The sequence below is a fragment of the Mesitornis unicolor genome, unplaced genomic scaffold (genome assembly GCF_000695765.1).
Source record: "Mesitornis unicolor isolate BGI_N332 unplaced genomic scaffold, ASM69576v1 scaffold1187, whole genome shotgun sequence".
Taxonomy (NCBI): Eukaryota; Metazoa; Chordata; class Aves; order Mesitornithiformes; family Mesitornithidae; genus Mesitornis; species Mesitornis unicolor.
Window position 1 is genome coordinate 53,657 of NW_010194095.1, and position 15,753 is coordinate 69,409.

A 15,753-nucleotide genomic window follows, 5' to 3' on the forward strand; every position below is an offset into this window, starting at 1 on the left:
CTCTTCAACTTCCACTGTACTATTTCCCTGTGTTTTGAACCCTACAATGTAAAATCCTCCAGCAAACTGAATGAAAATTCAGCTGCCATGGTCAGAGACTGCCCTGAGTGAGACAGTGGGGTAATTTAATAATTTAATCCACGGAGTCCCACAAGGACATGGCATGTGTCAATGCTCTACTGAAAAGCAGCTTTCAAGACTGTACAGATCACAAAATTATTTCTGATATTCTGAAAATCTGTGTGGAATTATCTGAACCTAAGCCTTCAAAGCTGACATATATTTACTTATTTTATATAATGTAAATCTATATAAGTTTTTGCTATAATTTTTTCCTTATTCCCACAGCTTCTCCAAGTTTCAACACAACGTTAAATAGAACATATTCACAAAACAAATTTTAAAAAATAATTCAAGCCATAACTGAAAGAAAACAAAACAGAAGTAAGGGCAGCACATAGAAAACTTATTTTAAAAGCAGCTGATTAAAAGGGGCTGTGAGAGGAACGGCTGATGACACCAGAAGTCACAGGGACAGGCGGTGACCTTGTTCACCACGACTCCAGGGTCTGACTGACAGCCTCTACCCAGCCCCTGCACTTCAGGGCTTCTCCCAGTTAATACAGCACTAACTTGCTGCGCAGCGCTTCAATCTGTGCTATCATTGACTCTCTTCCGAAGGAGAAGGAGCTTTACTGGGCTATCGCCGTACTTCTCCAGGGAAACCCACTCCTGATGCACGTGCATAATGCAGCAGTTAGAAAACAAAGCTCATACCACTGTACCGCATATTTTGACATTAATTACAAGAAATAAATATTAAATATTATTTTTATCTTCCTAGTGCTTTTTTTTTTACCTGCTGTCCCTTTTTCAGTTGTGGCAAGTTACACCAGGTACAATATGTATATTCTTGTGCACTTCACTGCATTAAATTAAACTTCAATAGTGAAGTGAAATAATTAAGCATTATTCGCATTACTGCAACAGGAACTTAACGCAGTTTCATGCACATTATGCAGCATCACAGAGAAAACACACCATTATCTGCAGGACATAACTTAAGTATTTAATTCTGCTGTGCAGGGATATGGCAGAAATAAAATACAATTAAACAAAAGTATAATTAAACAATGAGAAAGTGCAGCAGTACTGAGGAGGTAAGGGTCAAAATAAATTAGAAAACTGGTCTGTATTTTATTTTTTGGCTGAGAAAATCAAGGAAATGATATAGCAACAAACACAAATGAGAAAATAATAAAATCATGGACTACACAATATGATTTATCAGACCCATGCAGACCCAAGTCTGTCTCCCCAAGTCATCAAAGCTGATTTCAGTTCTGTCTAAAACCAATGGCAGAATCTGGGCACAGTGAGGCATTCACGTAGGGTCCTTCAGCCAGAGTAGCTGCTCTCTATTAATCAGGGAAATTGCAAACGCCGCTCTGCTTACAGCGCCGTCTCCTCAAGACAGTTAAGCTGCTTCTAATTGCAGCAGTTCCTTATTGTCTGCTTTCATCAAAGACTGATCAACTTCCCTAAATCAATCTTGATTCCTTCAAGAACATCCCAGGTTCTTGTCCAGAAATAAGAAAGTCTGTCTTCCAGAGACTACTGCAATCACCGCAGCTCCAGAACTACATCAAAATAGGAAGAAGTTTCTATTAACCATGCAGGTTTACATTTAACATGTAGAAACTGTTCTCGTGTTTCACTACCTGGACACAGCATGTGACACAACCTTGAACAGCCTCTGTGAAATCCGTCACAAAAACATTCACGCATTCCCTAGAAAAGCGTAAAATTGCCCAAGCTGGAACGGGTTTACCATTCCCTGTTCACCTCCGCTGGCTGCAGTCAGTTGTAACAGCAGTTGGAGGCAGAATAACCAAGGTCTGGCAGTGTCAAAGATTAGAGAGGACCCTGGCCACCAGTCCGCTGATGCTATCATTATGTTCATTTGTTCTAGATTAAGATAATGCTGTTTTCAGGGATTTTTTCCCTGTTTACAATTTCAGATCAAAGTGAAAGGATCATCAGGTGATGGTCTGACTTTCACCTGCAGGTAAATGAGCTTCGTCAGTTCAGAACATGCTATGACTTTATTAAAAACCTTCCAACGTGCTCTTAGGTAAAAATATGCCTGCAGTAAGTGTTGACTTACAATGCAAGAGCTGTAGGAGAAGGAAACGTATCCTTAACCAAAATGTGCACCACGTACACGTGCACATTTTCCTCCTTTACAGCTGAACTGTGCAAGCACGGACTCTCCTAGAGCTTTGGTTCTCTCTCTGGTATGGTTAAGTACCACCAGTGCTTGCAATGAACCTTCACAATGTAGCACAGTGAATCAAACACACTGGGGATTTTTCTCTTAAGTAAAAAAAAAATAATAATAACTCTAAAGCATAAGTGGCACTTAAAGACTAGAAGATATTAATCCTATGTAACTGAAGCAGTGACTTCTGTCTGTGTTTGCAGAAAAGGAACCTTGAATGTTGTGACCTTGGGACTCGCATCACTCGAACCAATAAAGTATCTCAGCACTTCACATTCTTCTGTGGCCATTGTCCTTGCAATCCCCTTATGAGACAGAGGTCCCCTTTCCATCTTACCCCATCTTCATCCCAGTCACACAAACAAGACAGTGGCTTTGCTAGGAACCGAGCAATCTTCACAGTCTCGACTCAATGTTTTATTCAGCACATAAGGCTGCTTCTTATATTTGCTGCTCTAAGTCAGCAAATACAACCTAGATTTGCAATAACAACACTTTAAAACTCAGTAACACTCTGTTGCATTGTTCAAAGCGTGCAGAAAGAGAAAAGGAAAACCATGTCATGAAGACTAGCTGTGAACAGGCAGGGAGAATACTACTACTGCTTACCCTTAACTCCTCACAGAGGGGAAGGGAAGCTCAAAAGCCTGCCTTACCCAGCAGTGTCCCTCAGCATCGTGAAGCCAACATGAAGCAGAGTGGCAATGCAGACAAGCCCTAGAAGACGATCACTAACAAAAACCCCTGGAAGATGGCTAGCAGGGGTTTTTGGAAAGGGAAAAATGACCATCAGGTGTTCAGAAAGGGCCTATGAGCACATACTGGGTATACACTGAATGCAGCACAATCTCTGTGAGCAACATTTCGGCACAGGAGAGCTGATCTTGTGGAGGGTCTTTTAACAGTCTCATCTCCCTCTCCTCCACTAAGCAGAAACATCACAAAAAGCAAAGGTACAGCTGCCAGGACAGACTCTCAATGCAAACACAACGTTCTGCATTAAAATCAAAGTAGAAAGTCTCTATTTTATCCCATCATTAACGGTATGATTTCAGAGACACCGTCGGGCTGGAGGGGCCAACTGGTTGCAAACACTTACAAAGATTCTGCTCTGGCTAAGGACAAGACCCTGACATCCATGAAAGCAGACAAAACCCCTGCAGGTCTCTTTCCAACCAGCGTCTCTGTACTTCAGAAATGGTCAGGAAAAGGTACAAACAGTCTTCCAGACTGAAATTTCTCTGCTCCAAACCAAACCAGTATTTGTCTGGAATTTAGAAAAATTAATGCATGATGGAGCACATACTCCTCAGCTTTATTAAGTCAAAGTAAGTGCATAGCTAATACATCTGACTCAGTAGGAAGATGTGTGGGTGACTTAGACACGCTGCTTGATTGCAGTAAATCGATCAGAAAACACCATTATTAAATCACAACACTTGCTGCTTTTTCTTTAATATACATTAAGCATGCCACTTAATCCACTTAAGATGCTTCTGTATATGAATGACAGAGGGGACCTCCTGTCACCTTCTCTTAGGAGACAGATGAGAAATACCAAGCTATTGCTGTGCCCTCCAACCACGAAAGAGACGGTAAAACAGAGACTGGGAATTCTGCAACCCTGCAAAAAGGGAGACTCCGAGGCTGATATGGTAACCTGGGTGAAATTACAATTAAAACAACCTATAAGGCCAGATATACCTGTGAAAATTCAGTACACTAATACATATGGTTCCCCAATTTCTGCTCCCAGAGCAAAGCCGGTATGCCCCATATGACACAAAGCATACGCTGCAGATCCAACGCTCTTTCGAAAAAATCAGTCTTACAGCGCACTCCGTGCACAGTCGATGTGTGCAGAAGTGACCCCGTACAGGGAGCTCCTGAGTCCACAGCAGCTTGGACACAGCCACGCAGACAAGTACAGGAAGCTTTCATAGACACTACTGTGTACCACCTCTTTGCCTGTGAACTAAATGGTTTTATAATATCAGTAGTAAGTAGCAAGAAACGTGCTAATGGATCACAGGGCAAAACCAGAAAAATCATGTATCAGCCTATGACAGAAAGGTATTTTGGGAAATGTGTGGGGAAGCTCTATCGGCCTGAATCTCATCTACAAAAGCAAATGATTTCAGTATGGACATTAAAATACCGCATATAACAAGGGCATAATGATGGTGTTTAAACAATTTATAATGAGCACTGGCTAAACAAATGTTGACACTGATAATCACTCATGTCCATCAACACGAATTAGAACTTTTTATAGCTCCAGTACAGAAGGTGACCTTTAAGACCATTGGCCTTGATTCACAGTTTGATTTTTCTCTGGTTCAAAGCTAAGGAAAAAGTCTGGTTGCAAATGCATAAATAGTGTTCTAACCAGCAGAGGCACAGAGGCTTCCAGTGTGTGTCTCAGAATACCCGCATTGAGAATTTTAAATCGAACAGTCTCCAAAATTTTTGACTAATGCTACGGATACATGAAATTTACGGAACAAAAGAATAGCACCACATGCTACTCTTCTCACTAAACAACTAAAAGCACTATTACTCCAAAAGAAAAAGTCAAACCTTCCATCATATTACATAAGTATTTAAAATCATAGGTGCATATTAAGAATCACAGGTACCAATGCAATATTATTGCTGGATAGTTCAATTATCAAGGGAGCTGTGAAATTCACTAATATGCCTGAGGCTGGCTTGAATTTTCCCTGTTTTATACCATTCCAAAAGCTATACTGTTCACATCCCAAATGAAAACTATGTGGCAAACTAGGGAAAAACTTTACTATGTTGATTCTGAGAACTTTAATGCAATGCTTTCACAGAGATGCTAACACTATACCCCCAAAAAGGTGTATCTATAAAGCTTTGGTCTCTACGACATGTTATGCTTGGTTTCCAATATATGCCTTAAAAACAAATTTATCAGCTGTAAAAAAACAAAAGAACGTCTTTGTTCACAGTGACTGGAGTCTTATGCTTTGGTATTCAATATTGATTATAGCAAATTTCACATTTTTTGTATGAAAGTAGAACAAAAATAACTCTAAAGCATTAAACACATTACAGTACGTGCCCAAATAGGTGGCAGTGTATATATATACACACATTTCAATGCCCTTTATATTATTTATAAAAATTACTTGTAAGCATTACATATACAACCCCATATGGACAGTTTTTCCTAATTTCCTCTCACATTCCAGACTGGTTGTTCCTTCCTATAGTAACCCATTGCCAGGAATAGTAATCACACTTTTCCAGAACAGCAGCAGCAAAGCTTTAGAGTATTTAACCTGCCAGTAATTGAAATACACACAGATTAAAACATTACCAACTGCTACTACGTTAAATAAAGCTTTCAGATCCTACTTGTTACAAAGGTAAGGCAAAAAACTTAAGGGAAACTGCACAATTCATAGGGAAAAAAAAAGATCTGAAGGAGCTGCAATAACAGTGCCACAATAATCCAAGTTTCCAGTGTCAGGGTCATAATCACAACGCCTGGGGCTTCTCTCTGTCACACCGGTTTACATCTGCCAGGCTGCCACAAGTCTGTGCTTTCAGTGTGTAATTGCATCAGCAAGTGCAATACTCATTTCTTACCCCGTGGTGACATTTTTATTTATGTATTTAAAACAGGTTCCTCAACAGTTACTCAGTGCTACAGAGGTGAGGCTCTCCCGATGTCTAAAAGCATTGCCGCCAAGGATTCAAGCATAATCCACTGCACTGCTGCTGTCACAGCCAGGTGAGCACAACTCATTGCTCTCACCTTTCTCCACTTTACCAGTAAATCAGTTTACTGAGCATATTTTGAAGTATAATTTCAGGCTTTTTCACTCTCTGCTAATCTAGCCTCATATAGTCTTCCACCTCTAAGAGTGGGATTTTTAAACCGGGGAGTTAAATCTGTATCACCACAGTCTCCAACAGGTTCCCCCACTTTGCTGAAGTGCAGATAAAAGCTAATCACAGTCTTCTGATTAACTCTTCCTTTCAACTCTTTAATTGTCAGTCTTTGGCTTTTACCACCAAAGTCAAGCAAAGCCTGACAGTTGCTTCACGGGCACTAGACAAATGTTTAACGTGTGACGTGAGAAAAGGTTAAGCACAAACACAGCGAATAACCAGGGCTCTTTGGAGGCAGTGCCACATCTGAATAAATCTGACAGCACCTCATTGCGAAGGGCAAGAATTTATTATTGTCCAGGTTAAACGCTGTGCTCTTATCCTTGCTGCGGCTATAACATAAGAAAGGCTCTTTGTGTGCTGAAACAAACATTAAAGTGCCAACATTCACAAAATGTATAAGGTGTCTGGGGATTATTCTTCAGCAAACAGTTGAACTTACTTTGGCTTCAGTCTCTCCCCTGTGAAGTGTATACAAATGATGGACGGCACTTTGTGATGATGACCAAGGATGTGTCAGTATTTGAAAAACATGGAAATCATGGCCTAATGTGTCAGTAGTGACCAGCAACATCCCTGGGTAAGAAAAAAAAGAAAAAGAAAAAAGAAACACAAAAGCACAAGAGATTAATCACTGCAAAAGAAGAGGCTTATGAATGTCTACCTTAAAAAGCTAGCGAGGCTTACATTGCGTTGTCTGGAAACAAAACAGTTACAGAAGATTACTGAATCGAAAGGGATTCAATTCCTCAAACTGAATCCAAACTTCAACTGCAGTCATATTAACAGTATTAGTACTTAAATATTGCAATTTAAATCTATAAAAGCCAACTGAAAAATCTGGAAACATTCTGACTGCAGTTGAGAACTTGTGTGACCAATATGAAGCACTGAAGTGATGAATGTTAGCATGAAACCCCAAAATGCTCTTTCCTGGGAAAGAGCCAGCATAAAAAAGATTGATGTTTCCACAATATTAATTTTTGGAAGTAGAAACACTATCAAAACCCAGCCAAAACAATCCATACCAAAAACAAGCCTGAAGAAGCATCTTTCTTATAAAAGCATATGAAAGAAACCATCTGATTTATTGCTCGAGAGGCAGCAAATCAGAGTTGAGAGTTTTCAAGTGAAATATTAAATTAGGTATTAACTTCATTGAAAACATTTCACTGGTGGATGTACTGAAATGATTACATTAGAAGATCAGCAGAATCACAATAACTTATATATGTTATTTACTTCTTTCTCCTGCTATATGTCAGTCCATAGCCAGTTTTTAAACATTCACAAACATATTTAAGGTCAATTTACCATAAAAGTTTAAGTTTCTATACCAAAAAAATGTATTTTTGTACATAAAAGAAAAGGAGGGCATCATGGTAGAATTTAGAATAGTAAACTTCAGATTTATTTTTCTGTATAAAAAAGTCCATATTAGCATGCTTATTAATGAAATTCGCAGTTATCACCCAAAGTAATCATGCAACATTTAATTAGCTCCAAGTACAAAGTGATTTCAGCAGTTTAATAGCTACGTTGAAGTGCCTATGAAATAATTTTCAAGGTACCCATCTATTAAAGAAAACCAGGAATTTCCACAGAGCTCTGTTGTGTTGACTCCCCACATAAAGCAGTAACTGAAATCTTTTATCCTTCAGGAAGAGAACTCAGGTCTCCCCATTTTACATGACACCTATTCAAAGGATAAATCACAATCTTGTTTCTGCCATAAAAGAGCCTTCGCTTCCTCTGTTTATGCACACATGGCTCTGTGGTTCATCTTCCCCTCTTCCACTCACTGCTGCCACACAAATACATACAGGACAAGTTTGAAAGCCCTCACACCTTACCGTTAACGTCCTAGCATAGGTCACTTGGACATTTTAAAATTAAACTAGAGAAAAAATCACTCTGTGTACTGAGCAGCAGAGAAAAACTCTCTTAGCAAAGATTAATTAACTTTGCTACTGAACCACCATTACACCATCACCCCCTCGGCTATCCTGAGCGTTCTCCCTCATTGGCAATCCTGGATTCCCCCTTCCCTTAAGCCCAAATAGGAACATTTCAGCAGCCAAAACCTTGGCTTTCAGGGCTCAACATCACTCCCCAGTGCTTCCTCCTCCTTCCCCGAGGCTGAGGCAAGTTTGTGAGCATGTGTCTCAGCTCGTGGGAGGAAGTGCACAGTCCTGAAGCTCCAAACAGGGTAAGACAGCATCACTGCCAACTTTGGTTGACCATGAACAAGCACACACCTCAGTTTCTCTTCACCGCAGCTCTCATGAAATAAGGATCTTGTGAAGATAAACAAATACTTTCAAGACTGTGAGGCCCACCAGCAGTAAGGTAGAAAATTGGAGAGAAAACCAAATTGGATTTAGAGACAAAACTGCCGACAAGTTTCCTTCTCAGCTTGACCACTGCTGCTGGTAGGGCTTGGGCAGAGCGCGAGGCCACCCACGCTGCGCACACCCATTTCCTCAAAATCACACAAAATCCCAAATCTGCCTTCAGCAAGATCCCCTGTGGTAGACATACTTGTACTGTCACAGACTGCTGCTCCGATCCCGAGTGCTAGAAATGAAAGAGAGTTTGTTATGGAGCTAAGAAATCCGTGAGTGCATTTGGGTATTATGTTTGGGCGGTAAGGCATGTGAGTTGAGGTTGGTCTGGATGTTAATGTTGGCTTAACTGGCAATTTCCTTGATTTGTAGTGACTGCGTTAATAGGAAATAGAGCTAAAGTTGCTCAAGTGCAAGTCAGCCAAGTCTTTAGTGTGGGATCGTGCACACAATTTGCATTAATTCTGTTCTGAAACATCACAAAATACACTTCCCTTCTAGTGAAGTGTGCGGTCCTCAATAATATATAACATTTCCAGTGGAGAAAGCTGGAAGCAAAGAGGGGTTTGTGTGTTAGAATTAGGCTGCCACTATTACTGGAGTGAGGATATTCCAAAACATCTAATTTGAGACAGTAAGGATTTATTTTCTGTATTCCAATGTTTGCCTGTCCTCACACATTAGATAGCTTTATATAGAAGCCGAGTGTGCTTTTGGTCCTTTTAAGCCCTCTCTTATTGCAGAAGGAAAGAGCCTTTGGAGAAAGAGAAGAGAGGAACACAGAAGGCTTCTCTCAACAGTGAGCAGACAGCCTCAGCAAACCTCGATTTGCTTCTTCCCCCCAAAATGCAAGAAGTCTTTTATAAATGCATACGCAGAGCTGAGTGCACCCAGAGCTCCGAGCACAGCATTCTTCATGTGTATTCCATCACATGGCACAGTGCAATAAAGATCATAAAAAAAGCCTTAAATGAGCCAAAAATCTGTCTGGAAGCTGAAGGCAGAAAGCTGCAGAATAACCACAAGCCAGTGAAAACACAGGAATCACCACTGCGCGTTGTCCATCAAACCTATCGCTGTTCAGCTGACCAGGACCTTGTTGCAGTATTGGCTGGAAGCGCAGGTGTCTGCGGACGGTGCAGTGAACCCCAGCACACAGACGTGACATCGCTTCACCCTTCTCCTCACAAAGCTGGTTTCCCAAATCTGTAATCTCTCCTTACCCCGAGTGGGGCACCGAGAGCGCTCACTTTGGGACCACAGCCTACAGTGCACGGTGCCACCAGTTGGTTGTTCTTCATACACCATACACGAACAAACGCAGCCATGAGATGTGCTCTCCTATCTGCAGCTGGGATCAGCTCCACAAGATGTATACAGCTCTTGGTTCCACATTCATGTGTGTTGCCTTCGGGGCTTTTTGGGGTTTTGTGGTTTTTTGGGGGTTGGGTTTTGTTTTGTTTTTCTTTCTCCTGTTTTCGCTAACTTGAAAGAGTACAGAGGTGAAAGATAATACATTCGTGGGTGGAAAGGAACCGCCTTAAAAATAGAAAGATGGGCGGTATCTGATTTGGCAGTTTTGCATGCCTAATCTAAAACTCTGCTGTCTGTCACTGTTCTAAATAAATGCATTTTTTTAGATGAAAGCCGAGGGTGAGCAGGCCCTTCCCTTACTGGAAAATAGTAGCTAATGTAAGTTAAAGGAGGACCTTTCCTACTCGCATTTGCATTTGAAATACAAACACCTACTTGCAGAACTTGTATCAACACACAGGTCCCAAGCACAATACCACAGAAGTGAAAGAATGTGTATTTATAAACCAGCATTTTGAAATATCACACTTACTACTGTTATTCAAACAATAAATCACGGATGTTTCAGAACATTTGACTCGGGTTTGGTGTGGTATTTTCCAGCTCTCGTTACTTCGCGCTGAAGAATCCCAGCGTGCAGCGATTTAGTTTCTCTCTCCATTTCCCTGCAACAAAAGGCCCCGCACCGCTGCGCCGCCCCGGCAGAGATCCCGAATCCCAGCAGAGCAACGTGAACTTGAACTCGGGTCCCTACCTCGCTTTCACTTTCAAGTGCAGGAAACTTCAACTCCGCTTTCTAAAAGACCTTGTGACAGTTTGCCCAAAACGTTGTTTAGACGGAAATAAGGGTTAAAGCTGTCATAAGTTCAGTCCAAAATGTTTTCTCTTATGATGTCCTTTATATATGAATAATCATAGATGAAAAGTGAATAATACTCAAGGATTTCCTGCTTATTTTTCAAACTGGCATTAATCCCTGTTTAACAGATAACATCTGAAATCAATTGAAAGTCTTGCATACACAGAACTCAGTGGAAATTTATGTGTAAGGCAGGTATGGCCTAGTATGTGTCTCACTGCAAACACTCTGAATTTTGCTTCTCCATAATATGAGGGGTTGCAGCTAGATTAAATTGATGACTGTTTTACCGTGTGGTTTTTCAAATCCACGGAGATGATTAAAATCCAGTTTAAAAGGAAAAGATATCCTAGATGAAAACAAAATTACCAAAGCTTTGTTTTTAGCTAAGAGATACATTTGCCCTAATTTACAGCTTCCTACTTTTCATGCATTCTGTTTGGGAAACAATAAGCCTCTTTCAGGACAGAAACGTTCAAAAAAATGCAGCGAATATATGCATAAAAGGAAAAACCAGTACAGATGTAGACTGTGGGTTAAGAGCTATTTATGCAGTATCAGAAGACTAAACCAGACTCTGGCCTGGCCATAAACTGAGCCCACGCCCTAAATGAGGTGCCAAGCCACAAAAAGCATTTGCGTCAACTGGGAACACAAGGAAAAGAAGGACTTCTAATTATAGGGCCTGGAAGCGGAAGCCCAGAGCGATTAGGAGTTTAGGCGCTGCTGTGTGTTTATCTGGGAGCTTCCTCTCGCTCGCTCGCAGCCCGGCTTTGATAGATGAGGGTTGGCCGAAAGGGTGGGATTGGAGCTGCTGATGGTACACAGAATTCTCCATGAGCCAAAGGAGACGCAGCCCGAATACTAAGGCTTCTGTGGCCTTGTAGGAACATAACTCTTTGCAACCAGGCGTCAGCTGGTCAGCCCAAATGGCAAAATTAGAGAGCAGCAAATCACAGTAGGGTACTTGCTATAAAATGTAGGAAACCTGAGCAGCCTCGGCATCTCCACCACATCCTATTTATAACACCTACCTAATTGCATAGTTGTTTATTATATGCATACAAATGAGGTACACACAATTTCACCTTGAGTTTAAGTTTCATGAGTAACCTCACTTGAAATAATGCCACCTTTCAGAGCAACAGAAGCTTTTTTCCGCCTCCAAAAACAATGTCATTCTGTAATTACACCCTGAAGAACTCAACACATCCAAGCAGCGCTGGATTGGTTTTAAAAACACCAAGAGCACAAACGTTCAGAAAACAGGCATACATCTGCACGAAGGAAGCACACATTCACGGACACACTTAGCTTGAGAATGCAATTCCTGCACTTCCGTGCACGCCACATACAGAGCTGAAGAGCCACTGCACAAACACGGTATCCACACCAACAGGGACAGCAAACATGACAAACTTCTCAGATTTTATTTCTTAAACGTGAGCACAGATACCACACAATGTTAGTATTCTGCTCTGCAGGTTGTCAAATTACAGGACCAGAGAGCTCAGTGGAACCGTGCTGACCCACAGCCGCTCCGAATTCAGCCCCTACGTGTTTCACTCGGCATTGCCAGCCTCTGCATCCTAATCCTGGAGATTTCAATTCCACTGCAGCTCTCTTGCAAAAGCAGCTGCATACGTATCTTGTTAAGATATGACAACATTTTTATGGTCCGTGCTTTTATGAAACGTATGACTTGACCTGTGAACAGTAGCTTGATTTACACTCACTTAAATCCCCTCCAGGGCTGATGCTAGTCAAAATATAGCCAAGTAGCAGTGCTAGCAAGCCCACGGGTACTTCCAAGTATAACACGTGTGCCAGTTACAAAATTTGGTCTCAAAAAAAAGTTAATTAATTAAGGAAAATCTGATTTCAACAACAAAATTCACCAAAAAATAAACACAAGTACATAAAGATATCAAAAATGTTTTAAAATATTTGTGTGTGTGTGTGTGTGTGTGAAATGTTGTGTGAATAAATAATTACCTATGTCTGGAGATCTCTATACACTGTGACACACTTGGGACAATTATATATTTAATCTGAATATTTGGTATTTGGGGTGGATGTATGGAAACCAGCAGGCATTCACCACGTCCAACACTCAGCTCAGTGGTACGCTGTATATACTGAAAAACTCCTCACCAGTTTCAAACGCTAACTGACCGCAGCTGATGGCCCAATAAATACTAAAACATTATCAGGATGGGTTTCTCCCTCCCAAAAGTAAAGGGCAGCCAAGGAAATGAGGGCAAAAGCTGACAGGGAACAGACTCCCTTTGCTTTTAACCCTGCTTGCAACTCCATATGGATCCAAACCCAGGGCTGGGTTTGTCAGCTGCAGAGATCCCAGCACACATTGTTACTGCTTAAACAGCATTTTTTATATTTTTTTTATAATTTTATATTAAGAATATTGTTTCTCTCTTCTCACTGGGATAACAATGAAGTAAATGGTACAGAGAGAGCGAAAAATCCTGACCTCCCTGAAGCCTACAGAGCTTTTGTCACTCACTTCAAGACAGGAAATAATTTTACCCTTTTTATACAGTTGTGTATCTTAATACTGAAAGGAAGTTAACAACTGATTAATGATGCCAGCTGTGCTAAATGACCATTTTGATAATTTTAATACATTTTTAAAATAATTACAAACCTGTCATATATCAGAATAGGGTATGTCCAGCAATAACGATACCCAAATATATCAACTTTTACAAGTGTGCCCACACACTTCTTCAATAATATTCAGCATTAAAATTCACCTTATTTACCTGCAAATTTGACAAATTTTAACAAACCATGAAACTTCTACATAAAGATGACCACAGAAAGATGATCACAGATGACTAAAGAACAACCCTTCAACAAATTGACTTTTTTTCTGCAGCAGCGTAGAAAGCAACCATGAAAAAAATGAAATATATTTTAAATAATGTTAGATTAGGGCAACTGTACATTTGTAATGCTTAAAGAAATTAAAACCCTAATACTCACTTTCTCTTAGAAGTGAGGAATAGGAAATTCCCCAAATTAGGGAAACTGTCAGAGAAATTATGGAAATAGGACATATAGAAAAAGACAGAAGGCCTAAGAGCATCCTCCTTAAGGTCTTGTATCAAAGCAAGACTTTAGTAGTAATGAAAAAAGCTTCTAAATTGTAGATAGCTGGCAATCAACTATTTATCCATGAGTTCTGTCTGCAGCCCAATGATTTAACCACACTTCTCCAGCAGTATCTCATTATGTATCTTATTTGCATGAAGACATCCCTTAATGACGATGGAACAACGTTGCCTATCTTCTCCCTGCTCATCACACACCAGAGCTTCCCAAGAGGAGCTGGGCTCTGTTCAAACCTGCCAGGAGCCTCTGCCACTGATGACCATCCCATCCTGCTTTGGAGATCACAGGGGAAACGCTCAGGTTGGAAAAGATCGAAATCGGGAAGTTTTCTACATAGTAAAGGAGCAGGGGATTTAAGCTACTGATAACCATGCTTCTGAAATGTAAAAACAGGAGAATTAATGCTCTGCAAATCACCATTCTGGCTCTCTTTTTAAATACATTTCTTCCACCCAAATGGCAGGATTTCATATGGATTTCTCCTCAGATCCTGATCAGTGCACTTCCAAGCTTAAACTCACAGAAAACAGAGAGTGATTTTATTTAACACTGTTTTTAAACAATACTTATCTAAATCACAGCTATCTGAAGTGCAGGAGCTATTTTATAGAGAATTTAAATTATCAAGAATTTCCCAAATTTTCTGTATATCTTAAAGTCTTCCACCTTCAAGTAAATCAGTTTTCTGTGGAGAAGCACTTAAGAAGAAAAAAGGAGAAAGTACGGGAATGGTATTAAAAAGCACCGAAGGAAACAGCACTGAAGTTACTTCATGAAAAGGGCATTCTCGTTGATGCCAACCTTGCTAATTGCTGTGAGGAGACAATTTGTTTGCTGTCCTTCAAAGTGTACTTTGTGTTATGACAGATTACATTTTCTTCTCTTATTTACACTTTTGCTGCTATATAATTCTGCTGCTGACACTTTTCCTTCACAAACACACCATAAAGCAACCCTAGTAAGCTACAGATGATGAACTGATGAACTCCTCACCTTCTGGCCCAGCATATGTGATATAGAGACACAATCTTTGTAACTGCAATTCATTGCATGTAACGCCATCACATTAATTTTAATACCTTTGCCTTCAAGAGCAGTAATTCGAGATGAATTGAAAGACAAAAGTCAAACAGAGAAAAACCCAAGGAATCGCTCTGTCATTAAACAGTTTCAGCACATTGCACTCCAGATGACACCTGCAGGAAGGCGATGTTCCACCGTGAGATTTAAGAAGAAAAGCTGCAGTCATTAGAAAAGTGCAGGAACAGAGGAGGTGCTGGTTGCAGCTGTATCGGTGCTGCAGTAAATGAGCTTATGCAGCACTTGCCATTAGAAAAGATATCCCCAAACCTCAGCTAATCTGTATGTTTAATAAAAGACTCCTTGTGCACCTTAGGCAGGAAAAACAGAAAGAACAAATATTTCTGTTGATCTGCGAGGCACTATCCATGCTTCCCAGCAAGCAAATAAGGTATTTTTCTGCCCACTTGCTCTGATCAATGGGAAAAACTTCTGCAGAGACATTCCAATTCAAGCCTCTTTAACTATTAACTCAAGGCCACCATCACATTTCAATACAGAACATTTAAATAATCAGAGGAATTTCAGGTCCGTTAAAGGTGCAGTCAGGCATCCAAAGGGGTATACAGCTTAATCTGTTTTACTGCTGGTCCAACATTAATTTTCTCATTATTAATGGATGGAAAAGCTCTTTTGTAGCCAAGGAAGCGTAATTATTTAAAATTTTAGATGTGTTGCACTTCACAGCTCTCAGCTCCTAAGCTGGCAGGAGTAACACTTCTGGAAAGCAGATCATTTATTTACCACATTTAAAAGGGAAAAACCTCAGGTATTTATAAAAGAGCACCATTCTTTTAACTATTTTCTAATTG

At 40.4% G+C, this 15,753-nt stretch overlaps 1 protein-coding gene across 1 annotated transcript in view; it reads right to left on the reverse strand.

The window, feature by feature from the left end:
• The window catches only part of LOC104543126 (breast carcinoma-amplified sequence 3), a gene marked incomplete at both ends in the record, with an annotated part of 57,667 nt that extends 50,883 nt beyond the window's left edge, over window positions 1-6,784 (reverse strand). Inside the window, one exon of the mRNA XM_010187662.1 lies at window positions 6,651-6,784. Within this exon, the coding sequence (XP_010185964.1) occupies window positions 6,651-6,784 (134 nt within the window). The remainder of the gene's footprint in view (window positions 1-6,650) is intronic.
• Between the last annotated feature and the right edge of the window lie 8,969 nt (window positions 6,785-15,753).